Source organism: Cydia pomonella, chromosome 20 (genome assembly GCF_033807575.1).
Source record: "Cydia pomonella isolate Wapato2018A chromosome 20, ilCydPomo1, whole genome shotgun sequence".
Taxonomy (NCBI): Eukaryota; Metazoa; Arthropoda; class Insecta; order Lepidoptera; family Tortricidae; genus Cydia; species Cydia pomonella.
Window position 1 is genome coordinate 5,206,706 of NC_084722.1, and position 20,216 is coordinate 5,226,921.

The window sequence follows — 20,216 nt, forward strand, 5'->3', positions numbered from 1 at the left end:
TACCACGTAATAACATTTATTTATTTACGGTTACTGTACTGTCTTTTTTGATAAAATATGTATGTATAGACAGGTTAATTAATTCATAATAGGCAGTTTAATACTCTAGCTCTAAACTATTGTAATTAATTATTATTATGCTGCCAGCATCTACAACACCATGCCGCTAGGTTTATTTTAAGATAAGTATTATTTATTTTTAGATCTAGGTTTTTAAGTTTAAAGTTTAGTTATTTATAAAAATTGTGTACCTAATGTTTTAACTTAAAATATAGGAGAGAAATAAAAATGTTTATAATTATTGTAATATTAAATTAACAAATCACAACTTTAAAATTTAGCTAAGTATATATGTAAGTATTTAGTAGTTATCAACCCAGATTCCTCTACTAAACTACTAAATACCTATATATAGGTACCAGGTACCTCTAAAACTTTAGCTTGTAAACTTTAGCATCTTTGATCTATTATTTATTTGTTTATATCCCATGAATATTGTTTAAGTAGCTATTTATACAATAAACAATTAATAAACAAAACCTTGTTTCTCTGGTTCTATAGAAAATATTAAGGTTAGCAATAAACTTTTTATGAGATTACAAATAACCTAGATCGAAATCTAATGACGACTTGTCTGGCCTAGTGGGTAGTAACTCTGCCTATGAAGCCGATGGTCCGGGGTTCAAATCCTGGTAAGGGCATTTATTTGTGTGATGAGCACGGATAGTGGTTCCTGAGTCATGAGAGTTTTCTATGTATTTAAATATATCAATTGCTAGCTAAGTATTAAGTTATTTTAATTATGTAATTTTATTTTATTTCATGTTTAATAATTTAATTTAATGTCTAAAATTTATTTTAATTGTAATTGTGTATTGTGTACTCTTTGTGTCTATGATCCTTGTTGGTCGAAATAAAGAAATTTATAATAATAATATATATTATATATCGTTGTCTAAGTACCTACAACTACCTAACGTTGTGTAAGGACTTAGTCAATTTGTGTAATAATGTCATATAATATTGATTTATTTATAATTATTTATTTAATTAGTAAATATAGGTTTTAGTTACATGCACCAAATGAAGCACTTAGGTATCTCAACAGTAATTAAAATATTCCAACTATTTAATTAAAATATATTTCTAACGAGGTATCGTATCATAAAAACTTCAACAAGGAAAACGTACGGTTGAATTGGGAAAACCAGTTAGCCCGTCTTCGAGGTATCACAGTCTCAAGCAAAAACAGTACAGTAACGAATTATTTGTTCCAGTATCTAACAAACTATTGAATATCTGTAATAAACCAGTTTTTTTGACTATTGCTAAATTTTACAATGGAATAAATAGGTACAGTCAGCATCAATAGTAGCGGATGAAACAACGCGCCAAAAGTATCTGATATTCCGGATAACTTTTCCAAATATAGATAAATCTCTAAAATTTACATTCAAAAGTATATCTTTTACCGTCTTAATTGTTCTACATATAGAACCACCATATTTTGTTAAGTTGTAACAGAATGGTAGATACTTTTGAAACCTTGTTTGATCAGCTACTTTGGATGCTGACTGTACAACAAAAAGTAAACTCCGGTTTTTGTGTAAATATTAACCTTCTGAACGCTTTCTCTTTCGTATCAAAATGTGGCATACACGCCAACATCTCAACTCGTGAGAAACGAATTTAAACCTTATCTTTCAACAGTAAAATTGCTTTGACAGCGTGTGCCATGATCCTTTAGTGGTCGTTGGCGTGGTAGGCATGACAGCACACGACCACTTTAGTGGCTCTTGGCGTTCAAAGGGTTAACATGTTCGTTTTTTATTTAAATGTCCGAGCAAAGCGAAGGTTTTATACTTATCTTGCTCTTTGAACTGTCGACCATCCTAAATCTGACCGTATGTTGCTTGTTTGTTGATCATGCCCATATCACTTGTTGTGCCTAATGCTATACAATTAGTATGAAAATATCTAGATCCGATAGATCTTACGTACCTACAATTAAGATCCGGGTACCAAATTTAGTAACCGTTTAGTAAAAGTCGTTATAAATACAATCTATGTGTTTACTGCGTACGCGCACCCAATACATCATGTATTACTTTTACCCGCATGCTTCATTACCTTGGCCCAGCCATACCTGTCGTGGGTTGAGCCCATAACTTTCCAACAGGAAAGGGGATTTACCGCACTCGGAAATATCGGAGACGTCGTCGGCTGAGACGTCGGAAAATCGTGTGGTTTTTTGTTACATTACCGTTTGATGATAACATAGTGCGTAGCTGTTTAGAATGATAATTTTAATCATGAAGTGGGTTGTGACGTCTTAGAGACCAGCCCATTTTTTTTTGTTTGTGTGATGTCGAGGTATAGGATATAACTCTTAGGGATAAGTTCGCCTTTGTACTACACAATTATTTTGTATCTGATGTAATCAATATTTATTTTTCTCGTTCAATATAATGTTTACTAACTTACGTCGACGAAGTTGGTAACCGTTTGCTTTTATTTTTAAGTTTAGGTAACATTAAGTTTTATTAGGTCCTACGGGACTTAAATAAATCAAATACATTCTTATAAATATATTACCCTTTTTAACTACTGTTTTCAACCAATTTTACATGTTGGGAGAAAGTAATATTTTTATGCCAACGAACTGTACTTAAAATAAGGAAATTCCCACAAGCATCTCAGGTTTTTGTGTGAAAGTTTTAGTGCTTTTATTTAAGTGCTTGACAATGACCGATAAACAAAGTACCGAAATGATGATTGTATAAAAGAATGCATATATGAAGCTTTTGTTAAGGTCGGTTGTTTTTAAAACGAACATAATAATATGTTACACAATTAATTTAATCCTGACTATACATAAATCCTGTGACTCCTGCTAGTTCCGAACAAAAGTTGTTTTTTTACGCTTTAACTGAAATGGTTGCATTAAGATTTCGTATAGGTACCAAACTATAATTGAGCAATTTCCATGTATGGGCTCCCAACTCAACTATAATATTCATTTCGATACGCTGTAGTTAACTATAAAAAGGTCGCTACACGGATCGCGCGTTTATGTCTTTTGTACTACATTTTTGTCTACTTACCAATTTTCATTAATTATTTCAGTTTATAGTAAAAAAAAGTATTATTTTAGATGAATCGTAGAAAAAGTACTTATTGTATAAAATAGTAATATTATCAAGCTTGAAAAGCTTCGTTGCTTAAATACGGTACTCGAATAAAAAATTCTCTATTATATCACGATTGTATAAAATACTATTTCCCACCTTTCTAGCCGTGGTAGTCTGTTGCATTAGCTTATAATGATAGCTTTTCTACGAATTGATATGGGCAAGTTTTTGTCTGGTCAATTACAGTTAAATTGAAATCCGGACTCTTTTACAGAATAGCTGCAATAAAAAAAACACAAAACATAGGCATCTATTTTAAATATACATATACTCTCTTATTATTTTATTATAGTCTGGTAATGGTCCTTTGAATGAAGCTCTGCTGTCAAGCCACAAAAAATATTTGCATGTAAAAAGTGTAAAAACCAAATTGGTTGGTAATTTTTGATAGAGTAATGACGTAGGTACCTGCCTACTGTGATCTCCATCTGGTGACCAACTAAAGGATATAAAAGTTAAAGGTGGCACAACATGCTGAATCACTGTAATGATATAATACCTACCTACCGCTGGGTCGTTTATTTATTTTCTTATTTTTGACTTAGGTACTGTAACGAGGGAAATGCGGTTTTTCTGTGGTGGCGAATATAAACGCAGATTTCTGAAATTATATATTTTTTCATAACATTCAGATTACAAATATAGACTACTCCTGATGGATGCCACCTTCCCAATCGCCGTCTGCAGATCTTTAATAATCAAGCAGGACAATAGTTCTGAATTCAAATATATAATCGTTGCCAGTTACTACCAAAAGACTGTGAAGGCTTCAAACTTTGACATATCTCGCCTTCTTAGGGTGAAAGTGGCAATCATTTTCACAAAACTACACCCTGTCCTATTCTACCCTAACTACAGACTCCTACCTACTCAAGGCCCATACAGAGTATAAAATTTTCCTACTTCCCGTACGCTATGAGTCAGCCTTATTCAATCAATGTAGCCCGTGTCCAAACCATCCGCGCAGGTTGGATACGGCTTATGGTAAGGGAAACACACGGGAAAACAACCTTACCCCTGACTCCTCGGCTAAACTCTTATTATTTATAAACTTCCTGGCAGCTAATTTCCTCTGGCCATAACTAGATGACACTGATTTTGACAACTGTTAGAAAATTTGCCCAGCTTCAAAATAAAGAAATAAGGCGAATTTTATTTAATAAACCCGACAATAATCAATGCCATGCCAACCCGACAATAATCAAACATACCTTGTAAAAAAAAACAGTCCCTACTTAAGGGACCTTCTGTCTTAAGTTATTACGTAATTAGCTAACCTAACAACATCTCTATTTCCGCTACCCAAAGGTTGTCTGGAAGAGATCGCTTTTTAGCGATAAGACCGCCTGTTGTCTGCCTCTAAATTTAATCAATGGTTTTCTTTCATATTTTTACTGAGGTGTGCCAATAAAGAGTATTCTATCTATCTATCTTATAGTGACCATATCAATATAAAAAATCTTTTGTTTTTAATAAATAGATTGACTTGGCAATCGCACTAATCAATCTAATTTAATATCATATTTATTGCTTGTGAGATACGTTGTGTTTTCATGCGATGGCCAAGTTATTCTGTTTATTGAAAACAAAAAAGATTTTTAATATTGATATGGTCACTATAAGATGTTGTTAGGTTAGCTAATTACGTAATAACTTAAGACAAAAGGTCCCTTAAGTAGAGACTGAATACATTAACCGACTTGGTATTACATGGATCTCACTGCTTTTACGATTGAAGAACTAAGTTGCGAGAGAGTTGTTTTTTTTTACATGTTAAGTATGTTTTTGATGGCATCTCATTTATTTTTGTAGATAGTCCTACTTTTTTTTTCTTTTCCGATACCTTCTACTTCTTGAATTCCATTATATTGTACATATACAGGTACACTGATTCATTCACTGCAAATGTAACTTTGTAATCCTATACATTTAAATGGGATTACAAGGTTATTTATGCAGTTATCTAGAAAACTGGACCGAAATTGCAAAATATTTGAGTTTTTCCTTGACCTATACACTAAACACTCATTGAATTCTAAATTTGAAGTTTCTATGTCTGCTAGAAGTGCCTTAGGGTTTTAATGATCGTTCAGTCAGTGAGTGAGTAACAAAATTAAAAAACTTTGACTAGTTATCATTCTTAAACTACTGGTTCAAATTGAATGAAATTTGAAATATACTGTGCTTATACAATGCCTGCTTAGTTACTGAAAATTCAGGCTTCTAGTTTTATCAAGAGACTTTTATCACAACGAATTTATAAGGGGGTCGAAAATGCCCTGAGCTGCTTCGAGAAAAGGATGGTACGGCCGTGCCGCTTTTTTGCTCGACTTGGCGGGGGCACTGCCGTGTCCCCGGAAAATACTTATAGAAGCTGATTATCTTCATCGGTGGTGGCGTAAAAGCGGGGGCTGCATATGGCCGCCTGTCTTCTCGCCGCATATTCCGTGAAGAAGTCGAGCCAGAAATCGGCTCGCAGCTGATTCAGCTCGTTTGCAGTGACCCAAAATTGGGGTTTGCATATGACCGCCAATCTCCACCATGTAACTAGGGTAATGCAGTCTATCTATGGTGGCTTGGTGGCGAATATAAACGCAGACGTAGATTTCTGATATTATATATTTTTTCATAACATTCAGATTACAAATATCTACTACTCCTGATGGATGCCACCTTCCGAATCGCCGTCTGCAGATCTTTAATCATCAAGCAAGGCGATAGTTCTGAATTCAAATATATAATCGTTGCCTTATTCAAACCTTTACAGTACCTACTTATCTTCCGTATACGTATGACTTTGGCGTCTTTATTCGACGCAAAAATAGCTATAATGAAATTCAAAATTCAAATTTTTTTTCTGCAAGTAGGCCTCAAGGGCTCTTTTACAAGTCAGTACAACATTATAGTAACCTCATATACCTAGTGACATAAAAATACAATCATAACAACATTTATAAATACAACACAGCCAATACCTGGGTAAACATTACATTATAATAATCTTAAAATAAATAATTACTACAATACAATAGAGATGTATTATAGTCTCTATGGTTAAAATACATTAAATCTGGAGATGTAAAAGGTCCCCAATGTCAGAGTACTAATACTAATAAAATTTGGAGGTGTAAAGTCTCTCCATGTGTCAAAATAAAATTTATACTAAATAAATAAACCGCGTCTGGACTGTTAAACTAGCAGTCTCATAAACTAATACTATAGTACACTACTACAGAAGCCGGGACGAAAGGGGTTGCCGGCCGAAGACATATAGGATAGGTCTGAGGCGAGCAACCCCATATTTCTCGCCGAGGTATGTATAGTGCTTTTTTCAAACATGAAATAATAATAAAAATAGGATGATGATGATGATGATGATTATTATTATTTCATGCCTTAATGTGATAGGTTATTCAGTGCGTGGGGTATTAAAGGGGAACAAAAATTTGATTAGTTTGGCGCTACGACTCACGCCATTACGCTTTTTTTCATTTTTCGGTTTTTTAATTATTACTGTTGACCCTGAAATAATACAAGAAATAATAATTTGTATATCCATGGAGATACAAATAATACATAAAAAAGAAAAAAGAAAAAAGAGGACTTTGCCGGCCTAGGCCTGCAAGTTTTGTATGACATTCCATTAACGACCTCTTGTCCTAGCCGCACCTGAAACGTCATACTTCGCAGCCTATTATAAGGAACATAACGTCAATATTTCATTGCATGTTTGAGAAGATAATTATATGTTATAAATGCTACTACGGCTAATTTCTTACTATATTTATATACTTATTATATTTATTTATTTATCGTATGGCATTTTTAGTTACTGGATTTAAGTTAAATTAAATATTAATCTACAGATTAATGTTTGCACTCTTCAGATACTCGATGGCCCTTTCCCTAAGGTTCGCGAGGTCTTCAATCCGTCCCTTGAATTTTGTGAGATGGCATTCCAGAACAATGAGTTCGGCCGTCTACTCAGGGTCACCACACACACACTGAGGGGAGTCACACCAGCCCCATTTTATGCCAATGGTAGGCACAGTTTCCAACATCTGTTCGTATGCGGTTCAGTTGACTCCATACCCGGCTTCTTATTATATTTGTAGACAATATTATATCTAATAAATAATATTCTGCTGATATTTTAAGCGACGAGGACTTCACGCAGGTAAACCAGTTCAATAAAATATGAATGAGTTGTTTTTCTGTTTCTGTTTTTATTATTCAAAACATATTATTTTATGCGACGTAGGATCAACTGCCCAGACTAATCGTTAGCAAAACCTTGTAAAAACTGGCATGCAATTTTAGGTAGGTAATTGCCGGCTAAGGAGGAGCCATGAATTCGATCAATAGATTCAAAGGGAGTATTACTGCAATGTTCTGCCGCCAGAATGCAGCACTACTACCTATCGTAAACCATAGAGTAACTTATACATACTGTGCTAAGGACGGTGTGTTTAAGAACTGCAATAGCTTCTTCTGCTGCGACTTCGCCTACTTCGGCTGTGTCTGCTGCGGCTGCGTCGGTTGCGACCACTTGCGACTCCGTCTGTTGTACTCCGGGGACTGGCGGCGGTAATGAATTCGGCTTCGACGTCCTAGTTCATCATCAACCTCCGATTTTCGGCCATGTTGAGGAGTGTCCAAGCGCCTTCTGGATGTCTTTTTCTCGTGGTCCATTAGTCTGGAACTCGAAAATGACACCAACAATGGAAGGGTTCTATGTCCTTGAATTGGTAATAGTAGAAAAATACATTGTTCTTGTCAAACTAAATTAAACAATTTATTTATTTATTCTTTTTATTTTTATATTACTGCGCCTAATCCGGAATACAGGCTTTTCAAAACGAGAGAATTGTAAAACTGGGACGGAAATTGTAAGAATCCGTAGACACTACAGATCCGTCTCCAGTCCGGATCCGGCATCCGGAATCTTACACTAGCCAGCCGTATACTACAGGAGAATCGGGCAGACACCAACGCATTGATATATGCCTCATTGATAACGTAGCGAATCGTTTGCGCTATGACATCGAAATGCTTTCTGTCTATCTAAATTCAAAATCCAAAATTCAAAATTCAAACATTTATTCTGCGAGTAGGCCTCAAGGGCTCTTTTACAAGTCAATACAACATTTATAGTAACATCATATAGTGACATGAAAAATACATAACAACATTTATAAATACAACAGCCAATACCTGGGTAAACATTACATTATTATAGTCTTAAAATAAATAATTACTACAATACAATAGAGATGTATAGTCTCTATGGTTAAAAACACATTAAATCTGGAGATGTAAAAGGTCCCCAATGTCAGAGTACTAATACTAATAAAGTTTGGAGGTGTAAAGTCTCTCCAAGTGTCAAAATAAAATTTATAGTAAATAAATAAACCGCGTCTGGACTGTTAAACTAGCAGTCTCATAAACTAATGCTACAGAATACATAACTAGTATGTACCAAGTCAAGTATATTAATACAATATGACAGAGACGTATAGTCTCCACAGTTAATACATTAAGTTTGGAGATGTATAAGGTCCCCACGGTCTGAGATGAGTATCATTACATTACATTAATATGCGATGCATATATACTAATGTGCGATAGAGAGACAGTTATAGCGTTTCGCTGTTAAACTATTGGCATCAAGATTTAGCCATTCTAGCCAATTCTAGACATCCTGGTCAAAGTCAAGTCAGTGGCAGTCTGCGGCGAGTCATGACCACACGCGTGATGTTAGTTATTCAATAATGAGTTACTTTAATACATAATCTGTGATAATGTGCCGATTTCTTTATAGTGTTTTAATTGTCTTAGCTTGTACAAGTTACTTGCCAGTAATAAGTCAGTATGTGGACTCCCCGTGCCCTGGGACTTTTGAGTATCAGAGTGATGGTGGTGGAGTGTATGGAGTGATACATCTGCAACCCAATGGACCTGTGTCTAGCATACATGTTGTAGTTAATTTTACGATAGCAGCTAGACTCATTTCGGTAAGTTGCTAAGGCACATATAAAAGTTGTGCAGTGAAACCTGGATAATTGAAATCTCAATAGACCATCCATTTTGTCACAATTAACCAGGTTTTTCATTTAAGCAGGTCGTACCCAATATCCAGGTCCAAGAAAACGTTAACGTAACGTTCTCTGATAACGAAAACTATACAGGTTCTCGTTATCAGAGGTTGCGTTGTAAATAATCATTGAAAACAGATTTACAAGCTTATGCTCTGGGTTGCTGGTTTATATATTGTATATCGTGCATGACTGCATTAGTTATTACTTTATTCTCTATCGTTTCTGTAATCGATTTAGCTAAAAAAAAACCCGTAAATTGTAGAAGAAATTGAATACCGCAAAATAATCTTACTTTGCTCTAATATTTCCTTCACTTGAGGAAAATTTTGAATATATTTTGGACTATTCATTATAAAATATTCATACGAATTGCACATTATCTTATTTTACATAGTTTTATCGGCAAATCGACGTTATGGAGTATTGTTTTATATTCTGAAGCAATGAATAAGGAGCAAAGGACACTCATTGTTTGGGATATTTTTGTTCCTACCTAGTTCACTTAGGGGCACAAAGTTATCTCATTGTGCTCCAAATTAATCGGCTCCGCCAAACAGAACGATTATTTTTTGACTAACGTAGCAATTCAAAGTATGTATTAATACTAATGTTAATACATATTTTGAATTGCTACGTTAGTCAAAAAATAATCGTGTATAAATAATAACGTAGAAATATTATATTCGAATATATTAGACGTTAAGTCGTTTACTGAATTGGAACATAGTTACCCAGCGGGGAGCAAAGTGGGACCATTTAATTGTCTCAACATTCTGCTCGGTATTATGTAGTTTATTTTGTTTATCAAAACTATTTCACCTACTGGCTGTGATAGATATCCAATTAATAAAATTATATTTCATATTAATTAAATATTTCACAGTTTTTAAATTATAGTTTAATAACTAATATAACTATAATTGAAAACTGTTGAAATATTGATAAATAAAATTGAAATATAATATATATAGGAAAAATAATTTAAAATCAATAATTTGCTATTAAAATATTTTTCCTGCTCGTTAAATTATTCCAATTATATTAGAAGTAATCCGACGGGCTAAAATAACGGAACTTTTAAGCACTGTGTTAATTATACTTAGAGGTCTTAGTAGTGATACTTGCGATGTGTTCAATTATAGAGGCAAATTGAAGAAAAACACTAAACTCTTAATTTCATTTAAAGGGGTTCCATATTTTCAATTGTAGATGCCATTTGGTTCCAAGGGACCGGGACTGGTCCTTTGATTGCAATTATTGAGGTTTCCCATTTATCGAGGTTCCATCCAATTAACTAGGTTTCACTGTAGTAGTACCAAAACCTGTTCAAGATACCTTCTCAATATTTCTAGAAGACCCGACCGAATATTTAGTTCATAAATTAAAAACAACATACTTTGACTTTGTTTACTACACTCGCGGTCAAATAATATGGGTCAATGACGAAAACCTCTGTCTTTTGCAAAATAATAGAGGCACTTGCATGAAACTAACTCTATATTAAAGATAATTTAATATCGTACTAAATGCAACCTTCAACGTTTTACTTGTTACCTGGAAAAGTTTATAAATAAAAACTCGAATTAGGTACTATGTATATTCAAATCGCGCTTGTTTTATTTTGCTTGTTTTCTTACTTTTGTTTTCAGTCTGCCAAAGCATAATGATATAAAAGGCAATCATTGTTGTCGTTCATGGCCATTACTGAATCACTATCATGTCGCTAACACAAGATGAATGTAAGTATATGTTAGAAGAAGGCAAAAGTCAGAGAAGTACTTACAGCGAGAATAACAGGCGTGTCACTTTCTACGGTTCAGAGAGTCATCCAACGTTTCCGAGAAACTAGGCAGAACATTAGAAGACCAGGAACCGGTAGACCGAGATGTATTACGGCTCGAGAAGATTTTTTGTTACAACCATGCTCCGAAATCGGCACCTCACGGCAGATAAAGTCAAAAATCAACTTCCCCGACCCGAAGAGATGATGCGAAGGATAAAATTTGTATCTAAATGTACGTCCCTGCCCCTCTTCTTGGCCATCAGCTGGCGATGCCCTTGAGTGCAAGATAAGTGTAAAATATTCTTAATGAGCTTGTCGGCCCATACTGAATTAATACGGGCGAAAATTCCATGTTCATGCATGACAACGCCAGGCTACACACAGCTCAACTCGTAAATGATTATTTTGAGGAAGTTGGCATCAATTGTATGAACTGGCCCTCGAAAAGCCGGGATTTAAATCCGATTGTGCATGTATGGGACGAGCTTGGGAGGCGTGTAATATATCGAAACCCCGGCCCGGCTACCATAAGAAACTTAATAAACAGCATGCCCAATCATCTGGAAGCTGTAAGAAGAGCCCTTGGAGGCACTACGAATGAGAGTCAGGCCAAGATAAATTGGCAGCGATTTTGACAGCCCAGAAAGTGCATGTGTTATTTTAAAAGTCTAACTTCTATGGAATTATAAACTTTACTTAACTTTTTCTAACTCTATTAATTTGGTTTAAAGTTTTATTGTGATTTGTGATGTTATGTGAGGTATCAACAGTTGATTTTTCAACGTATTCTTTTATCGGCTGTAGTAGTATTCGCAACCAAAGCAACCGATGCATTTGAAAAAAAAGAAAAAAGTAAATACCTTTTTTAAATTAACTGGTTTTAAAATACCGGTCAAACCAACTTACTTTTAATACGGGGAAGTTTAGGTATTACAAATTCTACTGTTACTTTACTGGAACAAGGCTTCTAGAAATTATGTACCTTCACTATAAAAATATTTTTAGTCGGTAAATTTGAGTCAGTCATTATAATTTACTTAGATTGATTTTTTTATTTATTTCCCTAGCATAAAACATAAAAATCCTTCATTTGGCTCCATGGGAATTAGTTTTGGCCCAAACCTTATTCCTACTCTATAGAGTAATAGTAGTTTAAGTGACTGATACACAATTAAATGCATTACAATATGAGTGTGGGTTTCAGGACAAGGATCATGCGAGTTTTTTAATGACTCATTATGTAAAGTTACATACATTGATTGACTGTTTTATCTGCAATGCGATGTATTCTGGGACTACATATTGCAACCAGTATTTCAGCATGTTTCTCTATTCCAGTCTCGATTAATCGTAAGCTGCAAATATTAGCTTGGGAATAATATGTGATGACAAACGATACATTTCACGAAATAATATTTGGTGAAACATGGTTATTTAGAGTTTTGCTAACTGTACAGTTGCAATAAGTTGTTTTAACAAATGATTTTTTGGGAAATGATACCTTAAGTGAACTTTAGTGATGTGATCCTTTGGGAAAAGTTTTTTGCTCTTCATTAGTAAACCGGAAAATACATGATATACAGGTAGTTTGTCTTATCCCTTAATTAAGATAAAAATATTAGCGTAAGAAAATACAGCACGATTCCCTCTATAAGCATTACTCCGGCAACGGCGACGTTTTAAAACTTTATTTTTGCTGTTTTTTTTTTCAGAATTATCCAGGCCGCATACAGCCAATTAACCCCTCAGGGTTACAATTCAACCAAGACTCGCCCATAGACTACCGAGTTGATTTCCCCGTCACCACACCCTTACCGAGGCTTACCTACCTCATCGTCAACGGCAACGTGTTGTGCTATGGTCCTGGAGGTAATGCCAAGCAAGTTAAACTAGTATACAGAGATTAATAACTTGAATGTAGCTGCAGAGTTTGATGCAGCTCAAGTTATCTAGCGAGCGAAGAATTGAGAGTCTTACAAAGTCTCGATTCAAGATTCAAGCAGGCAGCTTAAGATTCTGCTAAGGCCTAATGTTTAAGTTAACACACAATACTCGATCGAGGTGACGAAGGTATTAGGACTAATTTGAATTTTTAAGCATGGTAATTTGTATTTATATATAATATAATTCAGCCTATATACGTCCCACTATGGTCCCACTGCTGGGCACAGGCCTCTCTCATGCACGGGAGAGCTTTGTAATTTGTAGTTGGAAAATATTATTCCAGATGTAGCCCGGCCTGATTTATACGTATCCACAATCAGTCTACAGCACATGCAGAATCTACGAGGCAGGAGACCAGGAGATCCGGGCCCTATTAAACTCATCTCTTCATCACCGGACGCTGACGTGTTCGCAATTGACGTGGATAGTGATCGTACCGACACTTGGAACGACGGTAAGGATTAGTCAACTAAGCATTACGATATACAGGTAATCACTAAACACATCTCTGTACCCTTGGTCACTTATTCACATCCGGTTCGAAGGACCATGATTATCCTAGATTCTTTCATCTTTATTTAAAAGTAAAGAGACGCAGAGTTCAGGCCCCAGAGATCACGTAGTGTAATAAGCTTTTTTCTTTCATAATATTAATCGGCGCTGAATACAACTCCATACCGTTTAGCAATATTAATTTGTTTATTAAAGTAAAATGTCCATTTCCAGGATTCCAACGTCCACAACAGCGGCCGCAGACGCAACGGCCAGCGCCGCCACCAACAGACGAGTACTATCTATTAGAATTACCACTCCACACCACAACTACTAGAAGACCACAACAGCAGCCGCAACCTCAACGACCAGCGCGGCCACCACCACAACCACAAGACGAATACTATCTATTAGAATTACCACTCCCTACCACAACTACTAGAAGGCCACAACAGCAGCCACAAACTCAACGACCGGCATCGCCACCACCACAAGACGAGGAGTATCTTTTAAAATTACCACAGCACACCACAACTACTACTAGAAGACCGACATCGACAACTCCTCCGCCACCACCTCAAACTACTTAGTAAGTTGAATCAGCTACGCCGGCACTAACAGTTACTGTTTATAATATTGTATTAGGATAATGTATTTTTATATATTTAGAAGTCCAAAAATGTTGGTATCCTTCTATTGTTTTGTCGTTATATAAATTATGTTGATTTGCTCATTTTTTATGGTAAGATTCGTTTCTAAGGTCAACGATGAAATAGGTATTTGTTTTCAAGTTGGCAAAGTTGTTGCTTAATCCGTTGATACCAGAGGAAGCGAAAGATTCCAAAATTAAAGAGGGTTTCAAAGCACTAGGGTTAAACATAGTTTGTTCCCGAGTGAAAAGACAACACTTTTCACCATACCAACACGAAGAAAATACTAATTGTAAATCATAGCAAATCAAATCCAAATGAAAGTTATTAATTAAATTTACCACTCAAAAGTTGCATCATCTGAAAGTGGATCGTTGTTATTCTAAAAAGTGTGCAGAAAATGATAAGTTTATACACTAGAGCATTTTTTCCCAGTATGTTTTTTTCGTTTAAATTACGATAAGCAATTAAAATTTGATATTTAATGGATCAGTAGTACAATTTTGATTCTGATATTTGACTCCCCATTCCAAAAATCACGGTAATTTTACCTAAATAAGTTGTCAATTGAAACTATTGAAAGTACCCTCGAGAAATGCTATAGCTACTATACGCTATAGGCATGCTGTACTTAGTCATGTTTTTAAATACACATGTATTTTACATTCCTCGTATTCGAACTGAAAAGTAGAATGTTTAACTCGGATGAAAGGCACCATTTCAGTCTCGGACTATTTGCGCTCTCACTGGGTTCAAGCGCCATAACCTTCCTTGTTATATTTAATTTATTTATCATATGTAAAGGTAATTATCATAATCTGAATAAAATCAGATCAAATTTAAATCCTAATATTCTATTCCAGCCCATCAATGCCTTCACGAACCCCTTCCTTCAGCTCTGACTGTGGCGTAGTTGCGGGAGGCAACGAGCATGTGCCCCTCGTGTTCCATGGCACTGGCTACACGCGAGGGGACTGGCCGTGGCTGGTTGCCATGTATAAGCGAAAGGAAGGCAGCCTCACGTTTGCCTGCTCCGGGACGCTGGTGTCCGATCGGCATGTTGTGTCTGGTAAGTCGAGTAACATAGAATTTTATTAAACATGTAGGTAGCAAATATGCTGATTATTGATGAGCGGCCTGATAGTCAACTCAACGCAATATGAAGAGCTAGGCTATGTGGAAACTTTTGTGGCCGATCGGCTTTCCTACAAAAAGTCCCAGGCGACCCTGTAGTACATCTATAAGCGCTAGTGGATCATCAGAAAAGCTACATGCATTGCCGAAGTTTGAGCTTCAGGAATACTGGCTCCTTGGAGAGCCAACAAACCACGAAATAATTTGATTGATTAAATTTAAATTTAGGTGAACTTATGAACTAAAGGCGAATTTATGGTACGTAATTTTGCCAACACTGGATAACTCTTGATAACTTTGCCAAGTCTGTGTACGTAACGTAGCCAACATGCCAATCGTTTAATAATAATCGTTTGAAGAGTGATGGAGAGAGATGACTACGCTACGCTATGGAGCGATAACGATTGGCACGTTGGCTAAGCACCCTGGTTTTCAAACGATTTGTCCAATGACAAAGGGATCTGATCATAAAAAATTACGATGTCCGCTTGCTTTGGTACCCGTTCAGCGTCCCCCTTTATTAAGTTTATGACATTGACTAACTTCTGCCCGCGACTTTGTCTGCATTGGATGTTGATGGCGATAGTGATTGATAAAAACTATCCTATGCCCTTCCTCGGGTCTCAAACTATCTCCATACTAAGTTTCATCTAAATCGGTTCAGCGGTTTCAGCGAGAAAAAAGTAACAGACAGACAGAATTACTTTCGCACTTATAATATTAATAGGGATTCATATTATCGCAGTATTTAAAAACATCGATAACTTGTATGTTTGCGTGTTCTATTTGTTTCCTTAGATAATCATTAAGATTCTACTGTGTTCCTCACGTTTTTCCACGTAGGTGTCAGCAGCTAATAATACATGTGACTCATCACAACATATATTATGAATAGTTTATTAAATAGTTTATTCCATCTACCTTGTAGTATTCCAAAGTAGGTCTATAATATGTTAAGACAACCACGTTTAATTAATTGGATTGGATTTTTTATTAATTGTAGCTGCCCACTGCCTGCAGCAAAGAAGTACGCTGACGTCAATCAAGGATATCGTAATCAAAGTCGGCGTGTATAACTTGGAGGACTGGGGTGACGATATCATTGTCACCAGGACTTTGGAATCTGCCATTATCCATGAAGAGTTCAATTCTACGACGTATGCGAGTAAGTTCTACGAGAAATTCTTTTTAGACAAAGCGCTGGGCCCATAACCTATTAAAGCAACTATTCCTCAAACATTATTAGTGAAAACTTTTAAAGATGTCTGAATGACAATGTCTAAAACTCGTCAGTATTAAATATGGCCCGATTTAACAGTTTTCTATCAAGTGTCATTACTGGGCAAAAACTCGTCAACTTACCTATATCATTTCAGCCATTTTTAGGGTTCCGTAGCCAAATGGCAAAAAACGGAACCCTTATAGATTCGTCATGTCCGTCTGTTTGTCCGATTATGTAACAGCCACTTTTTTCCGAAACTATAAGAGCTATACTGTTCAAACTTGGTAAGTAGATGTATTCTATGAACCGCATTAAGATTTTTACACAAAAATAGAAAAAAACAATAAATTTTGGAGGTTCACCATACTTAGAACTAAACTGAATAGTTTGCGCGAGAGACACTTCCAAAGTGAAAAAATGTGTGCCCCCCCCTGTAACTTCTAAAATAACAGAATGAAAAATCAAAAAAAAAATATGATATACATTATTATGCAAACTTCCACCGAAAATGGGTTTGAACGAGATCTAGTAAGTAGTTTTTTTAAATACGACATAAAATTTAAAAAAAAAAATTTTTCATCAAACCCATGCGTGTGGGGTATCTATAGAAGAAGAAGGGATAGGTCTTCAAAAATGATATTTAGGTTTCTAATATCATTTTTTTCTAAACTGAATAGTTTGCGCGAGAGACACTTCCAAAATGAAAAAATGTGTCCCCCCCCCCTGTAATTTCTAAAATAACAGAATGAAAAATCAAAAAAAAATATATGATATACATTACCACGCAAACTTCCACCGAAAATTGGTTTGAACGAGATCTAGTAAGTAGTTTTTTTAATACGTCATAAATGGTACGGAACCCTTCATGGGCGAGTCCGACTCGCACTTGGCCGCTTTTTATTTAATTTAAACAACAGTTTTACACCAATTATACTCGTTCAATTACAAGAATCACCATAGACAGTGCCCTAAGGAAAGTCTTTCCAAATCGATCTTCTTGTTTTCCTCAGCTCATACGGTCATCTTCAATGAAGTTTGAAACCGTTAGATTCATATCGCTGCATACGCATGTGTGGCGATCTTGTCCGCAAGCATGTGAGCTGTCGATTGCGTGCCTTATATGTATATGTAAAATCAAAAATTCCAAGGTGAGGTCAATATTAAAATTAGTGTCTACCCATTATTTGTCAATAACGTTTCCCAACAAGCTCTTCATAGAAAATAAACGAATGTAAAATCGATTTTAGATCTACATAAATTATCTTTGTAAAACTTTTTTACTTTCCTCACATTACCTACCTCCCTATAAATAAAAAACCGGCCAAGAGCATGTCGGACCATGCTCAGAGTAGGGTTCCGTAGTTACTCTTCCGTCACAATAAGCTAAACTGGAGCTTAAAGTACGGTAGATTGTTAACCAAGGGATGAACTGTGGGTGTACGTCTTTTTACTATGAAGAGGAAACTTTTTGCGATAACTCAAAAACAGCTAAACTGATCATATCCGCTATAGTTTTCATTTAATGTCTTTCTTAAGCTCTACTTCCAAGATTTTTTTCATATTTTTTGGACCTATGGTTCAAAAGTTAGAGGGGGGGGGGACACATTTTCTTTTTCTTTCGGAGCAATTATCTCCGAATATATTCACTTTATCAAGAAATGTTTGTTGAAGACCCCTATTAGTTTTGAAAGACCTTTCCAACGATATCCCACACTGTAGGGTTGAAGCAAAAAAAAATGTTCACCCCCACTTTCCGTGTAGGAGAGGTACCCTAAAAAAAAATTAAATTTTTAGATTTTATTGTACGACTTTGTCGGCTTTATTGATTTATATATCCATGCCAAATTTCAGCTTTCTAGCACTAACGACCACGGAGCAAAGCCTCGGACAGACAGACAGATAGACAGACGGACATGGCGAAACTATAAGGGTTCCTAGTTGACTACGGAACCCTAAAAATGATATGCAAATTAATTGTTTTGTTTCTTCACAGATGATCTTCTTGTGCTCACTTTTGATAAAAGCGTAGAGTTCAACAACAACATCAGGCCGGCTTGTCTCTGGAATGGGAACAACGATCTCAACAGGATAGTGGGATCTTCCGGGGTGGTATGTTTTTCTGAGTATAGCCTAGCTCCTTGTTTATATTTTAATACTTGTTCCTTCATTCCTGAGCTTCATTCACGACTTCGTCACTTCACGTAGGTAGGAGTCATGAAATTACCTATCCGACTCCCTCCTCTGCTCTCATACTTTCAACTCCATTTCCAACTTTCCAGAGAATTATATGCCACCGTTTAGTTATTTAGTATAAAACCTCTAATAAAAATAATCTACGTGTAAGTATTGCGATACAACGAGGAAATGCCGCCAGCATCCTTGGTACAATGCCTCAAGGGCCTATATTAGATTTAAGTTAGTTAGTAATAAAAAGAATATTAAAATATTCGTTTAGTATAATTACTAAACTAACTGTCGTGTCGATTTGTCGTTTATAGGTAGCTGGTTGGGGGGCAAGTGAACTAGGCCCGGGCAGCAAAGGTGAACCCCGCATGGTGCGCATACCCATCGTCACCAATAGTATGTGTCGTGCCAGTAGGCCCGACTTCCACGTTTTCACAAGCGACCACACGTTCTGCGGAGGTGGGTTATATAAAATTATAAGCTCAAAATTAAAAAAAAATGAAGTCATGAACCTAGAGGTGATAAGCTTATTAATCGGATTTCATCGGTACAAAAAGATGGTTTTAAAATGTCGTGGTGTTCAAAAAAACTTGTTACAGTAAACAACCTCGTTACAGGTGATCGTAATGGCGCTGGTCCTTGTTTAGGGGACTCCGGCGGAGGATTATATATTCTGGACGGTGGTCGCTGGCGCCTCCGCGGCGTAGTCTCACTGTCACTTCGACCAGAAAACGGGGAATCTACATGCAACCTCAACGAATACGTTATTTTCACTGATGCAGCCAAGTTTATTGAGTGGATTAAAAACGTCATAAGTAATAAATTTAGATAGTGATCTTGATATTGAAAAATAATTAGTGCTTAAGAAGACTTTTCAGCTAATAAACTAATCTTCTTTTCATAAATTGTTTTATTTTATTTTTGAGTAGTACCTACACGTGTTTCATATAAAACTTAGAACTCGTGGTCCATGTTGCTGTTCTTTAAGAACAAGAGGCAGCAGAGGGGTAGACATTTATTATATTAAAATCATTATTACCTAGGTACCCATATTAGATTCTCACTTCAGCAGTTCATATATATGACAAGCACGGCCAGTCTAGAAAGCTTAAGGACAACTACAAAGGAGCTGTGATGTGTTAGACCGAGATATATTCTGGCGAACCCTAAAACTGAAATTGAAAAACCCCCTTTCGCGTCTACATTTTTTAAATTTGCCGCCTTTTCTACTGACGAGTTACAGGCGCGTTGCCGACCCTTAAACCCCTCCCCCCCACCCCTCGTTGAGCTCTGGCAACCTTACTCATCGGCAGGAAAACAACACTACTTTGTTTGAGAGAATAACCATACAAAAACGCTATAGTGGCAACATGTGTTAGGGCCTTTTAATCAAGTATTGCTAGCCTAAAATAATTTGAATGTCAGCCGTAAGTTTGACAAATACTGGTGACAGTGACATTTAACATAAAATGAACTTATTTACGCGCGGTTTTAGGGCTATAATTGTTTTTAATTGCA

At 35.9% G+C, this 20,216-nt stretch overlaps 1 protein-coding gene across 2 annotated transcripts; it reads left to right on the forward strand.

Moving 5' to 3' along the window:
* The first annotated feature begins 8,905 nt into the window (after positions 1-8,905).
* On the forward strand, positions 8,906-19,605 carry LOC133528886 (serine protease gd-like). Of its 2 annotated transcripts, none has more exons than XM_061866377.1 (9): positions 8,906-9,205; positions 12,785-12,941; positions 13,300-13,470; positions 13,743-14,097; positions 15,022-15,227; positions 16,296-16,457; positions 18,508-18,623; positions 19,013-19,157; positions 19,316-19,604. In XM_061866377.1, exons 1-9 carry the CDS (start codon positions 8,993-8,995, stop codon positions 19,528-19,530), a joined length of 1,740 nt encoding a protein of 579 aa, XP_061722361.1. In that variant the 5' UTR covers positions 8,906-8,992; the 3' UTR covers positions 19,531-19,604. The 2 variants fall into 2 exon arrangements, with proteins under 2 accessions (XP_061722361.1, XP_061722362.1); XM_061866378.1 differs by lacking the exon at positions 8,906-9,205 and adding an exon at positions 10,928-11,028 and having other exon boundaries at positions 19,316-19,605.
* The last annotated feature ends 611 nt before the right edge of the window (positions 19,606-20,216 follow it).

Coding starts and splice junctions, on each gene's coding strand:
- LOC133528886 (XM_061866377.1), top strand. CDS start 8,993: ATGTGCCGATTTCTTTATAGTGTTTTAATTGTCTTAGCTTGTACAAGT. Junction 18,624..19,012: donor TAGTGGGATCTTCCGGGGTG/GTATGTTTTTCT, acceptor TGTCGTTTATAG/GTAGCTGGTTGGGGGGCAAG. Junction 19,158..19,315: donor CGACCACACGTTCTGCGGAG/GTGGGTTATATA, acceptor ACCTCGTTACAG/GTGATCGTAATGGCGCTGGT.